General features: G+C 57.5%; 1 protein-coding gene across 1 annotated transcript; it reads left to right on the top strand.

Annotated features, from left to right (window-relative positions):
• The first annotated feature begins 2926 nt into the window (after window positions 1–2926).
• Window positions 2927–12903, top strand: SEMA6B (semaphorin 6B). The gene is made up of 16 exons (XM_054582851.1): window positions 2927–3062; window positions 3207–3330; window positions 4936–4996; window positions 5182–5244; window positions 5754–5855; window positions 6276–6366; window positions 6716–6835; window positions 7312–7400; window positions 8005–8222; window positions 9001–9132; window positions 9342–9491; window positions 9801–9983; window positions 10070–10216; window positions 10942–11019; window positions 11114–11172; window positions 11688–12903. The coding sequence occupies exons 1-16, from the start codon at window positions 2942–2944 to the stop codon at window positions 12563–12565; spliced, it is 2616 nt and encodes an 871-aa protein (XP_054438826.1). The 5' UTR covers window positions 2927–2941; the 3' UTR covers window positions 12566–12903.
• The last annotated feature ends 1812 nt before the right edge of the window (window positions 12904–14715 follow it).

Raw genomic sequence — 14715 nt, 5'->3', positions numbered from 1 at the left:
GCACCTTCCTGTGAAAATCCTCACAGGGTTTATGTTTTGTCTGTTGTTTGCTTTTGAACTTACCGGCTGATATTAAAATTTATACTGAAGCCCTGGGTTCCACAAGTAATCCAGACACCCGGGCCCCAAGAAGTGGGAGAATGTTCCAGAAGGAAATTCAACCCTGTGATAAACTTAGGGTAACTAAGGCAGTGTAATACCTGGGAAGTCGGTCCGGGGACACTGGACAATGGGAGGAGGTGAAGTCAGGGAGCCTTGAGGAATTTCCACCTCTGCCTCAGTTTCCACACCTGTACAGTGGGATTGCCTGCCACTACTTGGAGTGATGGTGGAGGGGTCAAGCTGAGAGGCCCAGCCACAGCCTGAGCCCTTCTAGGTGGGAGCCATCGATAGTTTATCAGTTTATGACTGTCCCGCTCCCCCATGGGCAGGTCCCAGGGCTGCAGGCAGGAAGCCCGCCCCTTCACAGGCACACAGACATGTGGGCGCGCGGGCGCCCTGCATGCCATTGGGTGCACATGCTGACCACACACTTCACTGCCTGGTGGCAGCTCCCAGTGGCCAGGTGCCGGGGCAGGTGGCGGGGTGGCTTCCAGGCAGGCAGGCGCCGGGCGGCTGCTAGCAGAGGCGCCTCGAGTTTCATGGAGAGAAGCAGATGGTCTTAGGGGAGCTGGGGGAGGTGCTGAGGCCACTGGTAACCCCAGGTGGGAGGGGTAAACTGAGGCCAGGTGCACTGGGTTGGTCCCGAAGTGGCCCAGACTCCCCAACAAGAGCATATGGGGTTCAGTTGTGTCTTATTGTCAAAATAACTAATAGGAAAAGGCACAGCGTCACTTCTCATTCATTGGGATGGCAACTATCCCAAAAATCAGACAATAAGAAGTGATGGCGAGGATGTGGAGAAATTGGAACACTGTGCGTTGTTGGTGGGAACATAAGATGGTGGAGCAACTGTGGAAAACAGTATGGCATTTTCTAAGGAAAAAAACAACAAAAAAACACCGGCCCTGATGGTTTGGTGTGGCTCAGTGGGTTGGGCGGCGTCCCACAAACTGAAATGTTGCCAGTTCGATTCCCTGTCAGGGAACATGCCTGGGTTGTGGGCCAGGTCCCTGGTTGGGAGTGTTATGAGAGGTGATGTTTCTTTCTCTCCCTCTTTCTCCTTCCTTTCCCCTCGCTCTAAAAATAAATAAAAATAAAATCTTAGGAAACAACACAGAGTTACATTATGATCCAGCAATTTTACTTCTGTGTACCACAATGTGGTCTATTCACACACTGTAATATTATTTAACCTTAAAAAGAAATGAAATTCTGACACCTGCTAAAACATGGATGAACCTTGAGGGCGTTATGCTCAGTGAGAGAGGCCAGACACAAAAGGACAAACACTGTGTGATTCCACTCACAGGAGGTCCCCGGAGGAGTCGGATCCACAGAGACAGAATGTAGACGGTGGGAGCCCAGGGCTGGGAAGTCCCGGGGCTGGGAGTTAGCGTTTAATGGGGACAGAGTTTCAGTGTGGGGCGGTGAGAAAGTCCTGGAGACTCATGGTGGTGATAATTGTACAATACTGTGAATGTTCACGATGCCACTGAACAGTACACTTAAAAATAGTTAAGATGGTAAATTTTATGTTATACATATGTCACCACAGTGTAAAGAATGTTTTTTTAAAATGGCGCAGAGCAGACAGAGCACCCAAGAGGTCAGGGTCCCCTGGGCTGGTGTTGTAGTGAGCAGGGGGCGTAGGCAAGAGTGGGGCTGGCAGCCAGGTTGGGCGGCGTGAATGCCAGGCAGCGGCCGGGGCCTGGATCTTGGATCACTGGGAGGTTGCGGATCAGGGGAGGAGCTGGGGAAGGAAACTCTTAAGGAAGGAATGCCGTGTCTGTGCACACACGGGATCCTGGCATCCTCTAAGTGACAAATCCTGGAAGTTCAGGGTCATGGAGAGGAAGGCCTGATGCTTCATGCAAGGTCTTCCTGTTTTGGTCCCGAAGACCAGGAGGCAGTCACTCCAGGGCCAAAGCTCCTCATCGCTTCCACCTCCGGGGGCTCGGAATTTCCTATGAGGCCAGGGCAGGGCTTGGAAATGCTGCTGCGATGGGGAACTTAAGGCATGGAGCTTGCCGGGACTTCTCAGGAGGACAAGGATGTGGGTTTCTTATTCAGGACCTCCGAACTGCACCCCTTTCTGGAAGGGGTGTGGAGGGCTAGATTCCAGAGGGTGAGTTCTACAAACACTTCCACCAACCGGATCATCACTTAGTGGCAGGGCGGGTGGGGGCTCCCTCCTCTCCATACAGCCTGAGGTTCTGTAACTTCCCTTGAGCAGGAGTGGGAAACAGGCCCCTTGGAGAGGTAGTGAGGCACCTGTCACAGGGGCACAGGAACAGGGGATAGAAGGGCTGGACTCCAGAAGGAAGTCAGGCTTACTGGGGTCTCTGAGGTCCCTTGTCAGCTGGAGTATTCCCTGACTCTTAAGTACTGCAATTCCCAGGTTGTGGTTTATAAGATACCAAGAGCCTTTGAATTTTTTTGAGCCTTCCACTTTAAGATAGTTATGTTTTAATTCTATATTTTGAGATTAATTTTTAAAATAACGTTTGAAATGTTGTATGTATTATCATTATTAGTAAAATTATTTAATATTAAAATTATTTAAATATTCTTATTAATTTTTTGTTAGAAACAGTTTCCTGAGCTTCCACTAATATGTGGTGAGAAAGTTGTTCTGGTAATTAAGCAAGTGCTGGTATTATTATTGTTAGTGCCATGACTGTTGTTAGTTTAAATTATCATCCCAATGGGGAATTTTTCTGTGAATTGAAGGTCCAGGCCGCTGCGGCTTGTGAGCGCCATCTGGTGGCAGATGCAGGTCACGCTGCTCACTGCCCTTCCTCTCACCCGCAGGTGTCAGGCTCGTCACTTCGACCTCGCCATGCGGACCCCGCGAGTGCCCCCACCCCGCCCGGCCCTATTGCTTCTACTGCTGCTACTGGGGGGTGCCCACGGACTCTTCCCCGAGGAGCCGCCGCCGCTCAGTGTGGCCCCCCGGGACTGTGAGTGGGGATCCTGGGGGGAAGGGGCATCCCAAGGGAGGACCTTGCTCCCCAACTGAGTCTGCTGCTCCACCTCCCCCAGGGGCTCACTAGGCCAGGCTCACGCCGGCCCTGAATAACACTCCCCTCTCCCCGCTCCCGCAGACCTAAACCACTATCCCGTGTTCGTGGGCAGCGGGCCAGGGCGCCTGACCACCACAGAGGGCGCCGACGACCTCAACATCCAGCGGGTCCTGCGAGTCAACAGGACACTGTTCATTGGAGACAGGTATGGGGTCTGTCTGGCAGGGAAAGCCGACTGAAGGGAGCATGCGGAAGACTTTGGGGGAGTTTTCATGATGGGATCTATTGTTCGGCGGGAATGTGAATGTGTGTGCCTGGAGTAGCACTTTTAAGGGTGCTGAACTCTGGGTATGGTTGAAGCCCGGTGCCTACTATGGTGTGTTAGCGGATGGGGACAACGGTTTGGTCAAAATTCACTGAGGGCCTCCAGATTTGAAACCTACATAATGAGGAGTCAGCCATGAGGAAATCTGGCAGAGAGAGAGACATCCAGGCAGAGGGCACAGCCTGTGCAAAGGCAAAGACTGTGCCTGGTATGTCAGAGGAACAGCAAGGAAGTCCGTGTGGCTGGAGCAGAGTGAGCGAAGGGGAGAGAGGGAGGAGGTGAGAGCAGGGAGGGGACAGGGCAGGTCGTTCAGAGCCTCTTGGTTTGAAGGGAAGACTTAGGTTTTTACCTGGAGAGAGGTGGGAGCCCTGGAGAGCTGTAGGTAAAAGGAGGAAACCTGAATCAGGTGCTCCCAGTCGCCCTCTGGTGGCTCCTTTGGGAAGAACAGACAGTTTGCAGGAGTGGGGAAGGGCAAGTTGGACTGAGCTGGTCCAGGTGGGAGATGACGGGGCTGGAATAGGGTAGTGGCCACGGAGGGGATGAGAAAAGGTGAATTCTCAATAGACATTAAAGGCAGAGGAGATAGTGTTGGCTGTTGTGTTGGACGTGGGAGGGGAGGAAGAGAAAGGAGTTGAGGGTGACTTCCAAGTTGTGGTCTGCACCCCTAGAAGGACAGAGCTGGAGAGGAAGGTCAGAGGTGGAAGACAGGGGAATGGAGGTAGCAAGTTTGAGGGGACAGGTGGGCTCAGAATAGCCCCACTGAGTGCAAAATGCCTGTGAGCCCTCTGCGTGGTGATGTTACGGGGCAGCTGGGCCCCGAATCTGGAGCCCAGGGAAGGCCCACACTGGAGATAGGACTGTGGGCACTGTCGTGAAGGTGTAGTCAGTATTAGAGTGGACAAGGCCACCCAGGAGCTGTGTTGATGGGGGAGGGAAGAGGCCAGAGAGAGCCTGAGAGGTAGGAAGGAAGCTTGGTGGTTTGGGGGATGGGGGTCCTTGTGAGAACTTAGTTCCCAGGAGGGGGCCCCTGTGGTGTCAGACACTAGAGAGGAAGAGGAAGACAGAGAAGTTACTGACGTGCCTAATACTGGTTGGTCAATGCCCTTGGCCAGGGCAGGTTTCCGTGACATGGGGGGAACGGGGTGAGCCTGTCGTAGACTGAGAGGTGCTGAGCGGGGCACCTGATGTAAAACATTGGAGAGTTCATCATGTTGGGTGTAGCCCCAGGCCATTGGGTATGTAAGCCTGAGGTGGTATGTTAAAGCAGAGGGATGTGCTAGAACTTGTGAGTCTTTTTAGGGCGTGAGGAGACGTGTTAGGCCATATGCATGCATGTGAGGACATGTTCAGTGTTGGACTTGCTCGTGGCAGAGGCATTGTCATGCCCCTGCATGTTACATGTTGGACACCACTTCTGCCACCAGGAGAATGGAACTTGGTGGGGGTGGAGGCCCTTCAATCTCACTAACCGCACCCCTTCCTCAGGGACAACTTGTACCGGGTAGAGCTGGAGCCCCCTACCTCCACGGAGCTTCGGTACCAGAAGGTGAGGAGGGGGCCCAGGAGAGAGAGGAGGGGAGGGGAGGGCGGGGGAGGGCAGGGGAGGGGAGGGGCAGAGGCAGCCTTTAGGGCTTTCACCAGAGGGGGCTGACATTGCACTGGGGATTCGGGCCTACCTGGCGGGGTTCCTAGGGCTGTTGGGTACCCCTCATCAGCTCCCTGTGCCCCCAGAAGCTGACCTGGCGCTCCAATCCCAGCGACATCAATGTGTGTCGGATGAAGGGCAAGCAGGAGGTGAGTGGGCCTGCTCGCGACCCCCAATCAACTACAACGCTGCCCCGAGCCACGCCTCAAGCCACGCCTCAATGCAGCCTGGCCACGCAAGGCAAAATCTTCCTTTCCCTTTATCCAAGACCTGGACCCTGGTGGTGTTATTGCTATGCCCAGAGCCTAGCCAGGACCCCCAATTGGTCCTCAGTCACGACCAAGTCCATAGACGAGGTCTTGCCATAGCCCCACCCATTCGATGGCCGCTGATAGGCAAAACCCCTGTCCTGGCCCCTCCCTCAGTCATGGCCACGCCTCCTTCCAGCCTTATTTTAGCTGCCCACGCCCTCGACGTGGTCTTGAGACTTATACTCGTCCACGTCCCTGCCCCCGCGCCCCCACTGCACACGTAAATCCTTACGTCAGTCCTGGCTCCCCCTCTGCTCTAGCCACACCCTACTACGTACCACAGCCCTGGCTACGCCCTCACACGTGACCACGCCCACTTCTGCATCTCTATTCCCTCCCCACCCCAGGGCGAGTGTCGTAACTTTGTAAAGGTGCTGCTACTTCGGGACGAATCCACCCTCTTTGTGTGCGGTTCCAATGCCTTCAACCCCGTGTGTGCCAACTACAGCGTGAGTCTCCGCCCTCCGAAGCCCTGGTCGCCCCAGGTCCAACTTCTGTACCTTTGCTCATCTGCCCTCCTGGTCGTGCCCTTTCCCGATCCCACATATCCTCTTACAGGAGGCCTTACTGGATATCCCCTGTCCACCTCCTCACCCAGAGCTCAAGAGGGAGGCTTCCAAAGGGGGCCTCTGTGGGGGTCAAGGAGCCCTAGTTACTTTGTCTACGACCCAGCTATAGGATTAACTAGAATTGACTGTTAGACCCATTTACAGGCCAACAAAGTGAGCCCCAGAGTGGTTAGGTGACTGGTCAAGTCACACGACATCCCAGGTAGAGACAGAATTCCCCTTGGAGTGAGGGTGTCGGGGAGCAGGGGGGCTGCCAGGCGTGGCCAGGAACTCTGTCACTCAGGCCCTGTCCCCCTGCAGATAGACACACTACAGCCTCTCGGGGACAACATCAGTGGCATGGCCCGCTGTCCATATGACCCCAAACATGCCAACGTCGCCCTCTTTTCCGGTGAGTGTCCCCCCACGGCCCAACTCTGACCATCTGATAGGGCCCCAGCCCCAAGCAGGGCGTGGCGTTTTCCACTCCTAGAGTCGGAGTCATTTAGAAAGCGGCTGGGAGACCATCTACTCAGCTGTGGAACAGGCAGAATCTCAGCCCGGGGTCAGGGCTCAGTGAGGGCTGGGGCTCAGCCTGGGCTCAGGGCTTAGATGGGGTCAGGGCTCAGCCTAGAGACAGGGCCTCACTTAGTCTCAGGGACATAGGCAGAGTATTGAAAGATGAAGGATTGACCCACACAGCCTCTGGCCTCTACAATCCAGTCAGCCTCTCACCTGCTTCCCCCATCACCCACATACAGAAGGAATGCTCTTCACAGCCACCGTTACCGACTTCCTAGCCATCGACGCCGTCATCTACCGCAGCCTCGGGGACCGACCCACTCTGCGCACAGTGAAACATGACTCCAAGTGGTTTAAAGGTGGGATGGACATTCATTCAATCCCCCCACCACCCCACCAAAATAAGAGTCCCAGAGGAGTCAGGGAGGGGACTCCCATCTCATCTTTGAAACCTACTGGCCCCTTTAAAGACAAAGCTAGAAGACTGAAGTTGGATCTAAAGTAGAACTTGCTGGGAATGGGAGGCTTAGAAGCCCAAAATTAAACTACAAAAGGGGTAGATAGCAGGAGCTCAGCCCTTTAATACATGAGGGAGGAAGATGACAAAAATAGTAGATGTTGCTGTTTGTGGAGGGTAGACACAGTGATTTTAAGATTCTGACACTCACCCCTCCCCTCAAAAACCCAAAAGTTTGAGTCTGTTTTCTTTTGCCTGGGTAATCAACTGATATCCCCCCTTCACCGTAAAAGCGGCCACCCGGGCTGATGTGTTCTCAGCTCCAGAAGCACCCTATCTCATGTCAGGGGCTGGGTTCTGACCCCTCCTCTCCTATAGAGCCCTACTTTGTGCATGCAGTGGAGTGGGGCAGCCACATCTACTTCTTCTTCCGGGAGATCGCAATGGAGTTTAACTACCTGGAGAAGGTAAAACCATATTTCCCCTCCCAGAGAGGCCCAGGCAGTGGGGTGTGGGGCTAAGAGGCATCCATTCATGCACACATCCATCCACTAACTATCTTTTTCATCATCGCCTTCATTATCCTTAATTATCTCCTTCAAATCATTCATTTACCTAACCATCCATCCACTAATCCACCCATCCACTCATTCCTCCATCCCTCTACCTACCCACCCATTCCAGAAGCCAGACAGTTAAGTGTACAGACTGCCTTGGGCCAGTCACTTCCCTTGCTCTGTGCCTTAGTTTCCCCATTTATACAACGGGGATATCAGTAGGCCCTCCTTTGTAGAGCTTTGGGAGGAAAATAAGAGATGATGAGAATAAAGTGCCAGATTCATAGTGAACAATCTGTAAGTGTAAATGCTTATGATTATGATTATCACGTTGCTATGATCCTTATTGTCACCCCCACACTTCCACTGGGGAATCTGGTGCCCAGGGAGGCACAACGACTGGCCGGGACCCCACAGTGTACCAGGTTCAGGCTCCTTCATCCCAGCTCGGGTGGTGGGCAATGCGACCTTTGGGACACAGGGCTCAAGCCCCATCTGCCCGCTGTCATGCCAGGTGGTGGTGTCCCGTGTCGCCCGGGTGTGCAAGAACGACGTGGGCGGCTCCCCCCGCGTGCTGGAGAAACAGTGGACCTCCTTCCTGAAGGCGCGGCTCAACTGCTCCGTGCCCGGGGACTCCCACTTCTACTTTAATGTGCTGCAGGCCGTCACGGGCGTAGTCAGCCTGGGGGGCCGGCCCATGGTCCTTGCCATTTTCTCCACCCCCAGCAACAGGTCAGTGGGTATTGACAGGGGCCGACTGCGGGCACTGGGTGGGCATGAGTGGAGAGGTCCCACATCCACTCAGTGCCTTTTCCCCGGGTCCTAGGCTGGGCAAGGGGTCTGACATGGCCAAGAGGCCTCAGCCCGAGGCCATGGTAGAACGAACCCATGCTGACCCTCCAAGGCCCTTTGGTCAGAACTGGGCAGTTGGGGGTCATCAGCAGACACTGCCTTTAAAGGAGGGGGTCAGAGAGAGCTACCTGGAGGAGGGGACATTGGAACTAGGCTTCAGTGGGGGTGAGATGGAGGAAGAGGGAAGCGCGTTCCAAATTGTAGGAACAGCGTGTACAAGGCTGCGATGAACTTGGTGTATTTAAACAACAGGGAGGAGCCCACGTGGCGAGAATGGGGAAGCGGACAGTGTGAGGGCAGGGAGGTGATGGCTGCAGGGAAGAGCCTGGATTTTGTCTTGGGAGCACTAGGGAGCCATGCGAGAGTGAGGAGTTGAAGAAGGAATGGGTTGTAAGGGGGCAAGAGTGGTGTCTGGGAGACTGAACACTCAGGCAAGCGACAGCGAAGGTCAGGACACAGGTGGCTGTGGAGGAGCTGATATATGATCCCATCTGAGTACTGTTCAGGAGCAGAGTGACTGGATGGGGCAGGTGGGTGACATCTCTGGCCCCGGGGACTGAACATCGGACAGTTCCGGAGCACAAGGACTCCTCCCCGCGCGTGCCCGAGGCGGCGCCTCCCACCAGGCTCACTGCTCTCCTCCATCTGACCTCCCCAGCATCCCTGGCTCTGCTGTCTGCGCCTTTGACATGACACAGGTGGCTGCCGTGTTTGAAGGCCGCTTCCGCGAGCAAAAGTCCCCTGAGTCCATCTGGACGCCGGTGCCAGAGGATCAGGTGCCGCGGCCCCGGTGAGAGTCCCCTCCATCCTGAGGCAGGTCCCCACCAGGGTGGGCCAGGGACTCCCAGGCAGTTGTTTCACCGTTGCCAAGTTCAGCTGTCCCCATGACGCAGATGAGGGAAACGAAGGCGCTCGGGGCAGGGCAATGGGTCCCCCGGAGAATCAGAGCCCTTGTATGGAGACCCCCAGACTGCCCTGACCACCCCCTCATCCCCATAGGCCTGGGTGCTGTGCAGCCCCCGGCATGCAGTACAATGCCTCCAGCGCCTTCCCCGATGAGATCCTCAACTTTGTCAAGACCCACCCCCTGATGGACGAGGCAGTGCCCTCACTGGGCCACGCACCCTGGATAGTGCGGACACTGACACGGTCAGTCCCCATGAGCGGCTGGGGTCCTGTTGGGGCAGAGGGTGAAGATGAAAGCCCAGGAGAGGATGGTGGCTGGGGAGGGAGGACAGGCTGACCGAGGACACGAGGGCAGGATGGGGAGCGGTGGTGGTGGAGACGTGTGCATGCAGCTCTGGAGATGGAGCAGAGACGCACAGGGAGACACACAGGGACAGAGACGGACAGAGAGAGAGGAAGACATTGCCCATTGCGGGTGGTGTGTGTCTGCCTGGTGGGGGTGGGCTCGAAGGGGCTCTGGGGCCAGACTGACCCCTCCTGCCCTGGCCACAGGCACCAGCTGACTCGAGTGGCTGTGGATGTGAGCGCCGGCCCCTGGGGCAACCAGACCGTCGTCTTCCTGGGCTCCGAGGCAGGCACCATCCTCAAGTTCCTCGTCTGGCCCAATGCCAGTGCCTTGGGCACCTCAGGGCCCAGTGTCTTCCTTGAGGAGTTCGAGACGTACCGGCCAGACAGGTGGGGCTGGCAGAGGCCAGGAGTCGGGCCAGTGGGCAGGGAGATGGGACGCAACCCTTGAGTCTTACTGACCTGCTCACCTCCAGGTGTGGACGGTCGGGTGGCAGTGAGACAGGGCAGCGGCTGCTGAGCCTGGAGCTGGATGCGGCCTCAGGAGGCCTGCTGGCGGCCTTCCCCCGCTGTGTGGTCCGTGTGCCCGTGGCCCGCTGCCAGCAGTACTCAGGGTGCATGAAGTGAGTCCACCGCGGGGGCTGGATGGGGCGCGGAGGGGAGAGAAGCATGGGAAAAGGGGACGAGCTGAGTTTGAGTGAAGGGCCCAGTAGTACCCTGACTTGGAAGATGAGTGAAGCAGAAGGCACAGCATCTGCAAAGGTTCCGGGATAGGACCGTGCCTGGGGTTTTAGAGGAACAGTGAGGAGGCCTGTGTGGCCGGAGGGGAGTCAATGAAGAAGGAGGTGATGGGGGCAGGTCATGCAGGGCCCCGTGGGGCACGGAGAGGACTTGGGCTTTTATCCCAAGGGAGGTGGGTGCCCTGGAGGCCTGTGGGCAGAGGAGGGGTGGCACCTGAGTGACATTTTTAAGAGCAGCAGGAGCAGAAGCTGGGAACCAGGGAGGCGGCTGTTTCCCTTCCTCTAATATGGGTGGAAAGATCAGGCGCAAAGTACTGGCACACCCTGAACTCTGTGTGAGCCCTCCACACTGGGAAACCCCACCCACACCCACGTCCTGAGGCAGTGACTCCCGTGGGCAGAGCCCCTGCCGCGCCCCCGTTCCGCTGCACCGCTGTGGCAAAGGTGGACCTTCCTGCGCCTCCTTTTTCTAATCGGTAAAACGGAGAATGAATAGCCCCCACTGCAGAAATTTGTGGCCAGGACTCCTGAGACTCCTGGGCTGATAAGTAGGAGGCAGCAAGCAAGAGGCTGGTTGATGGACCTGCCGGGTCCCCTGTTTGCTCTAGGAACTGCATTGGCAGTCAGGACCCCTACTGCGGGTGGGCCCCTGATGGCTCCTGTATCTTCCTCAGCCCTGGCACCAGGTACGGGGGAAGGAGAGCATGGGGGGAGGGCGCTGGCCCACCTGATGATCAGGGCTCCCTCACTTGGGCTCTGTGCCTGTCTTACCCCCATTAGGGCCACCTTTGAGCAGGACGTGTCCGGGGCTAGCACTTCAGGCCTAGGGGACTGCACAGGTAAGTGGGGAAAGGGAGGAGAACTGGGGACCCTCCCCTGGGGATCTCAGACCCTTTGCTGCCCATGTGCAGATGGGCGGGGGGCCTAGCTTTGGAAGGGCAGGGGGTCCTACTCGCAGGTAGCGGGGTTAGGCAAGAGACCAAGAGAGGGCAAGAGACAGATAAATGGACAAACTGTGCCAGGAGACAGACAGATGTATGGATGCGCGTTGAAAGGGACAGGAAGATAATAAGAGACAATGGATGCCGGGGACAGATGCCAAGAGGCAGGTGGACGGGCAGGCTTTAAAGTGGCAGAGACATCACCAGACAGTCAGCTGAACAGGACCTGAGAGGACAGACAGACCCCAGAGAAACAGAGACTCTGAGAGACAGACAGGCTTTGGAAGGGACAAACGTCACAAGGCAGACAGACTTTGAGAGGCCAGACACATGGGCGGACGAGCCTAAGATGGCCAGAGGTGTGGACAGAACTGTCCCCTGGCCGGCCCCTCTCACACGGCCCTCTTGGCCAGGACTCCTGCGGGCCAGCCTCTCAGAGGAGCGCGCCGGGCTGGTATCCGTGAACCTACTGGTGACGTCGTCAGTGGCAGCCTTTGTGGTGGGTGCCGTGGTGTCGGGCTTCAGCGTGGGCTGGTACGTGGGCCTCCGGGAGCGGCGTGAGCTGGCCCGCCGCAAGGACAAGGAGGCCATCCTGGCCCATGGGGGCAGCGAGGCTGTGCTGAGCGTGAGCCGGCTGGGCGAGCGCCGGGCAGGGGGTCCTGGGGGCCGGGGTGGGGGTGGCAGTGGAGCTGGGGGACCCCCTGAGGCCCTGCTGGCCCCCTTAATGCAGAACGGGTGGGTCAAGACCACACTGCTGCAGGGAGGCCCCCATGACCTGGACTCGGGGCTGCTGCCCACACCCGAACAGACGCCACTGCCCCAGAAGCGCCTGCCCACCCCTCACCCCCACGCCCTGGGCCCCCGTGCCTGGGAACACAGCCACCCCCTGCTTCCAGCCTCCGCCTCCTCCTCCCTGCTGCTGCTGGCCCCCGCCCGGGCCCCCGAGCAGCCCCCCTTGCCCAGCCGGGCCTCCCACGGCGACTTCCCGCTCACGCCCCATGCCAGCCCAGACCGCCGGCGCGTCGTGTCAGCACCCACAGGCCCCTCGGACCCAAACACAGCAGCCTCCGACAGCCTCCCTCGGCCCTGGAGCCCGCCGCCCACAGGCAGCCTTCGGAGGCCAGGCCCCCACGCCCCCGCAGCCACCACCCTGCGCCGCACGCACACATTCAACAGCGGCGAGGGCCGGCCAGGTGACCGTCACCGTGGCCGCCACGCCCGGCCCAGCACGGACTTGGCCCACCTCCTCTCCTACGGTGGGACAGACAGGACTGCGCCCCCTGTGCCCTAGGCCAGGGTCCCCCGACGCCTGGGCTATGCCAGCCATGGGAACAGGAGCAAGAGATCAGGCCCAGCTCCGAGTGGGTGCTCAAGACCCCCACCCCAGCGCACAGGGGGAGCGGGGGCCTCCGCCACATGGAAGCACAACGGCTTGGCCCCCCCCCCTGACCCGGGGCCGCGGGACACTAGGCGGTTTGGGGGGCGGGGGTCGGGAGGATGTGCTATGGATTTGAGGTTGATCTTCTGTGCGTGGGTTTGGGTTTGTTTCCAATTTGCGTTTTATTTTTGCAGTTTTCTACCCAATTGCACAACTCCGTTCTCGGGGTGGCGGCCAGGGGCTTGGAGGTGGCGGGATGAGGAGGGGGCCACAGCTGCAGACCCAAGTGCCCCCCCTCCAGGTCCCTCCTCAACCCAGGCTCCTGGTGTGTGTGAGTGTGTGTGTGTGTGCATGCCACGTCCGTGTGCGAGGGGCCGGGATGGGGAGGGAGGCGTGCGTGTGGACGCCTGCGAGGGCTGCTTTTGGCGAGTGCGTGGGGATGGGCACTCATACAGGGTGCGTGTCTGTGTGTGAGTGCAGCGGCCTCCGCGGCCTGGGCATTGGCTGAGCCGACGCAGGGGCTTCCAGAAGGCTGGGGGTCCTCCAAGGTGCCGGATAGGAATTTGAGGGGAGACAGAGAAGGGGTTTCAGGCAGGGGTGTCCTGGAGGGCCTGCCCATAAGTCATACTGGCAGCAGCTGTGCAAAGGTCTGGGGAACAGCAAGGGTGGGTGGGCCCCCCTGTAAATATGGCCCCAGGGTGGTCAGAGGGTCCCACGTCACCTGTCCCCTGTGACCTCCCCTTTGACCTCCAGCTGACCCTGCATGCCAGCTGAGTGGCCAGCTGAGACCTGGACCCTCTCTGGAATTTGCCTCCCCAACCCCCTCCCCATCAATAAAACTGTTTACAACCACCGGCCGCCAAGGCTCTGGGTCTGCTCTGTCCCCCAGGGGCGGGACCTGGGCGGCAGCGTGGCCCTGTGCAGCTGGGAGCACCTGCAAGACTCGCGGCCGGGCCACGGCAGCCAACAGAACCCGGGGGCGCCGGGTGTGGGAATGCAGAGAGCTGGGGGGAGTCCCTGTCTTCATCCAGTTGGGGGTCAGTTTCTGACTGGTCCTTCAGCAAATATTTAGTGTGCACCTACTGTGTGCCAGGCACTGTGTGGGGACAAAGACCCCTGTCCTCCTGGAGCTCACAGCCTAGTGGGGAGACTGACACATCTGAACAGATTAGGACTTGAGCTGAGGCAGTGACATGTGTCATGAGGTAAAAACCAGGTAATGTGCTAGGGAGGGGTGACTGTGTGGGGGGAGAGGGGGAGGTCAAGGAGGGCCTGCTGGAGGTGGCACTTGAGCTGAGACAGGGACTGGTGAGAAGGCCCCCTGGGGAGATGTGCGGATAGGGCCTTCCAGGCAGAAGGGACAGGCAGTGCCAAGGCCCAAGGTGGGAGTTCACCTGGAGGAGGGCTGGAGAGGCCAGTGAAGCTGGAGCAGTTGGTGAGGGAAGAGCAATCAGGTGAAGACAAGAGGGAGAGAGGGATAGGCCCCCAGGTTGGCAGGGCCTCGCCGCTGAGGAGTACAGTTTTTTTAAACTGTGGTAAAACATGCATAAATATACATAAATTCAAATGTGCCGTTTGAGTTTTTTTTAAGTGCTGAGTTCAGTGGCAGGAAGTCCGTTCACATTGCTGGGCAGCCATCCCCACCATCCATTTCCAGCACTTTCTCGTCTTCCCGAACCAAAACTGCACCTTCATTAAATGCTGACACCTCATCCTACTCCCCATGCACCCAGCCTTATGAGTTTTAAGTCAGACGGGAAGCCTCCAGAGGGTTTTAAGCAGGAGACGTGATCTGATTTAACTTTAAGAGATTGCTTTAGCATTATGTCCTCACAGTTCGCAACCCTTCCTTCCAGCCCATGTCAATTAAGCACCTACTGTGTGAACAAGACAGATCCGGTTTCCCCTTGTCATGGGGGAACCTGATAGTAAACAAAGAAACTCAAAACAGGGATGGCATCTAACAGCTCCTCCTGAATCTGTGCGTGTCTGTTTTTTTCAGCTTGAGATATAATTGACATAAAACATTGTGTAAGTTTCAGGTGCACAACTTGATGATTTGA

This window comes from Pteronotus mesoamericanus, unplaced genomic scaffold (assembly GCF_021234165.1).
Source record: "Pteronotus mesoamericanus isolate MK-2021 breed Mesoamerican mustached bat unplaced genomic scaffold, CSHL_Meso_final contig_726, whole genome shotgun sequence".
Lineage (NCBI taxonomy): Eukaryota > Metazoa > Chordata > Mammalia > Chiroptera > Mormoopidae > Pteronotus > Pteronotus mesoamericanus.
This window is presented reverse-complemented; position numbering and strand designations above follow the sequence as displayed.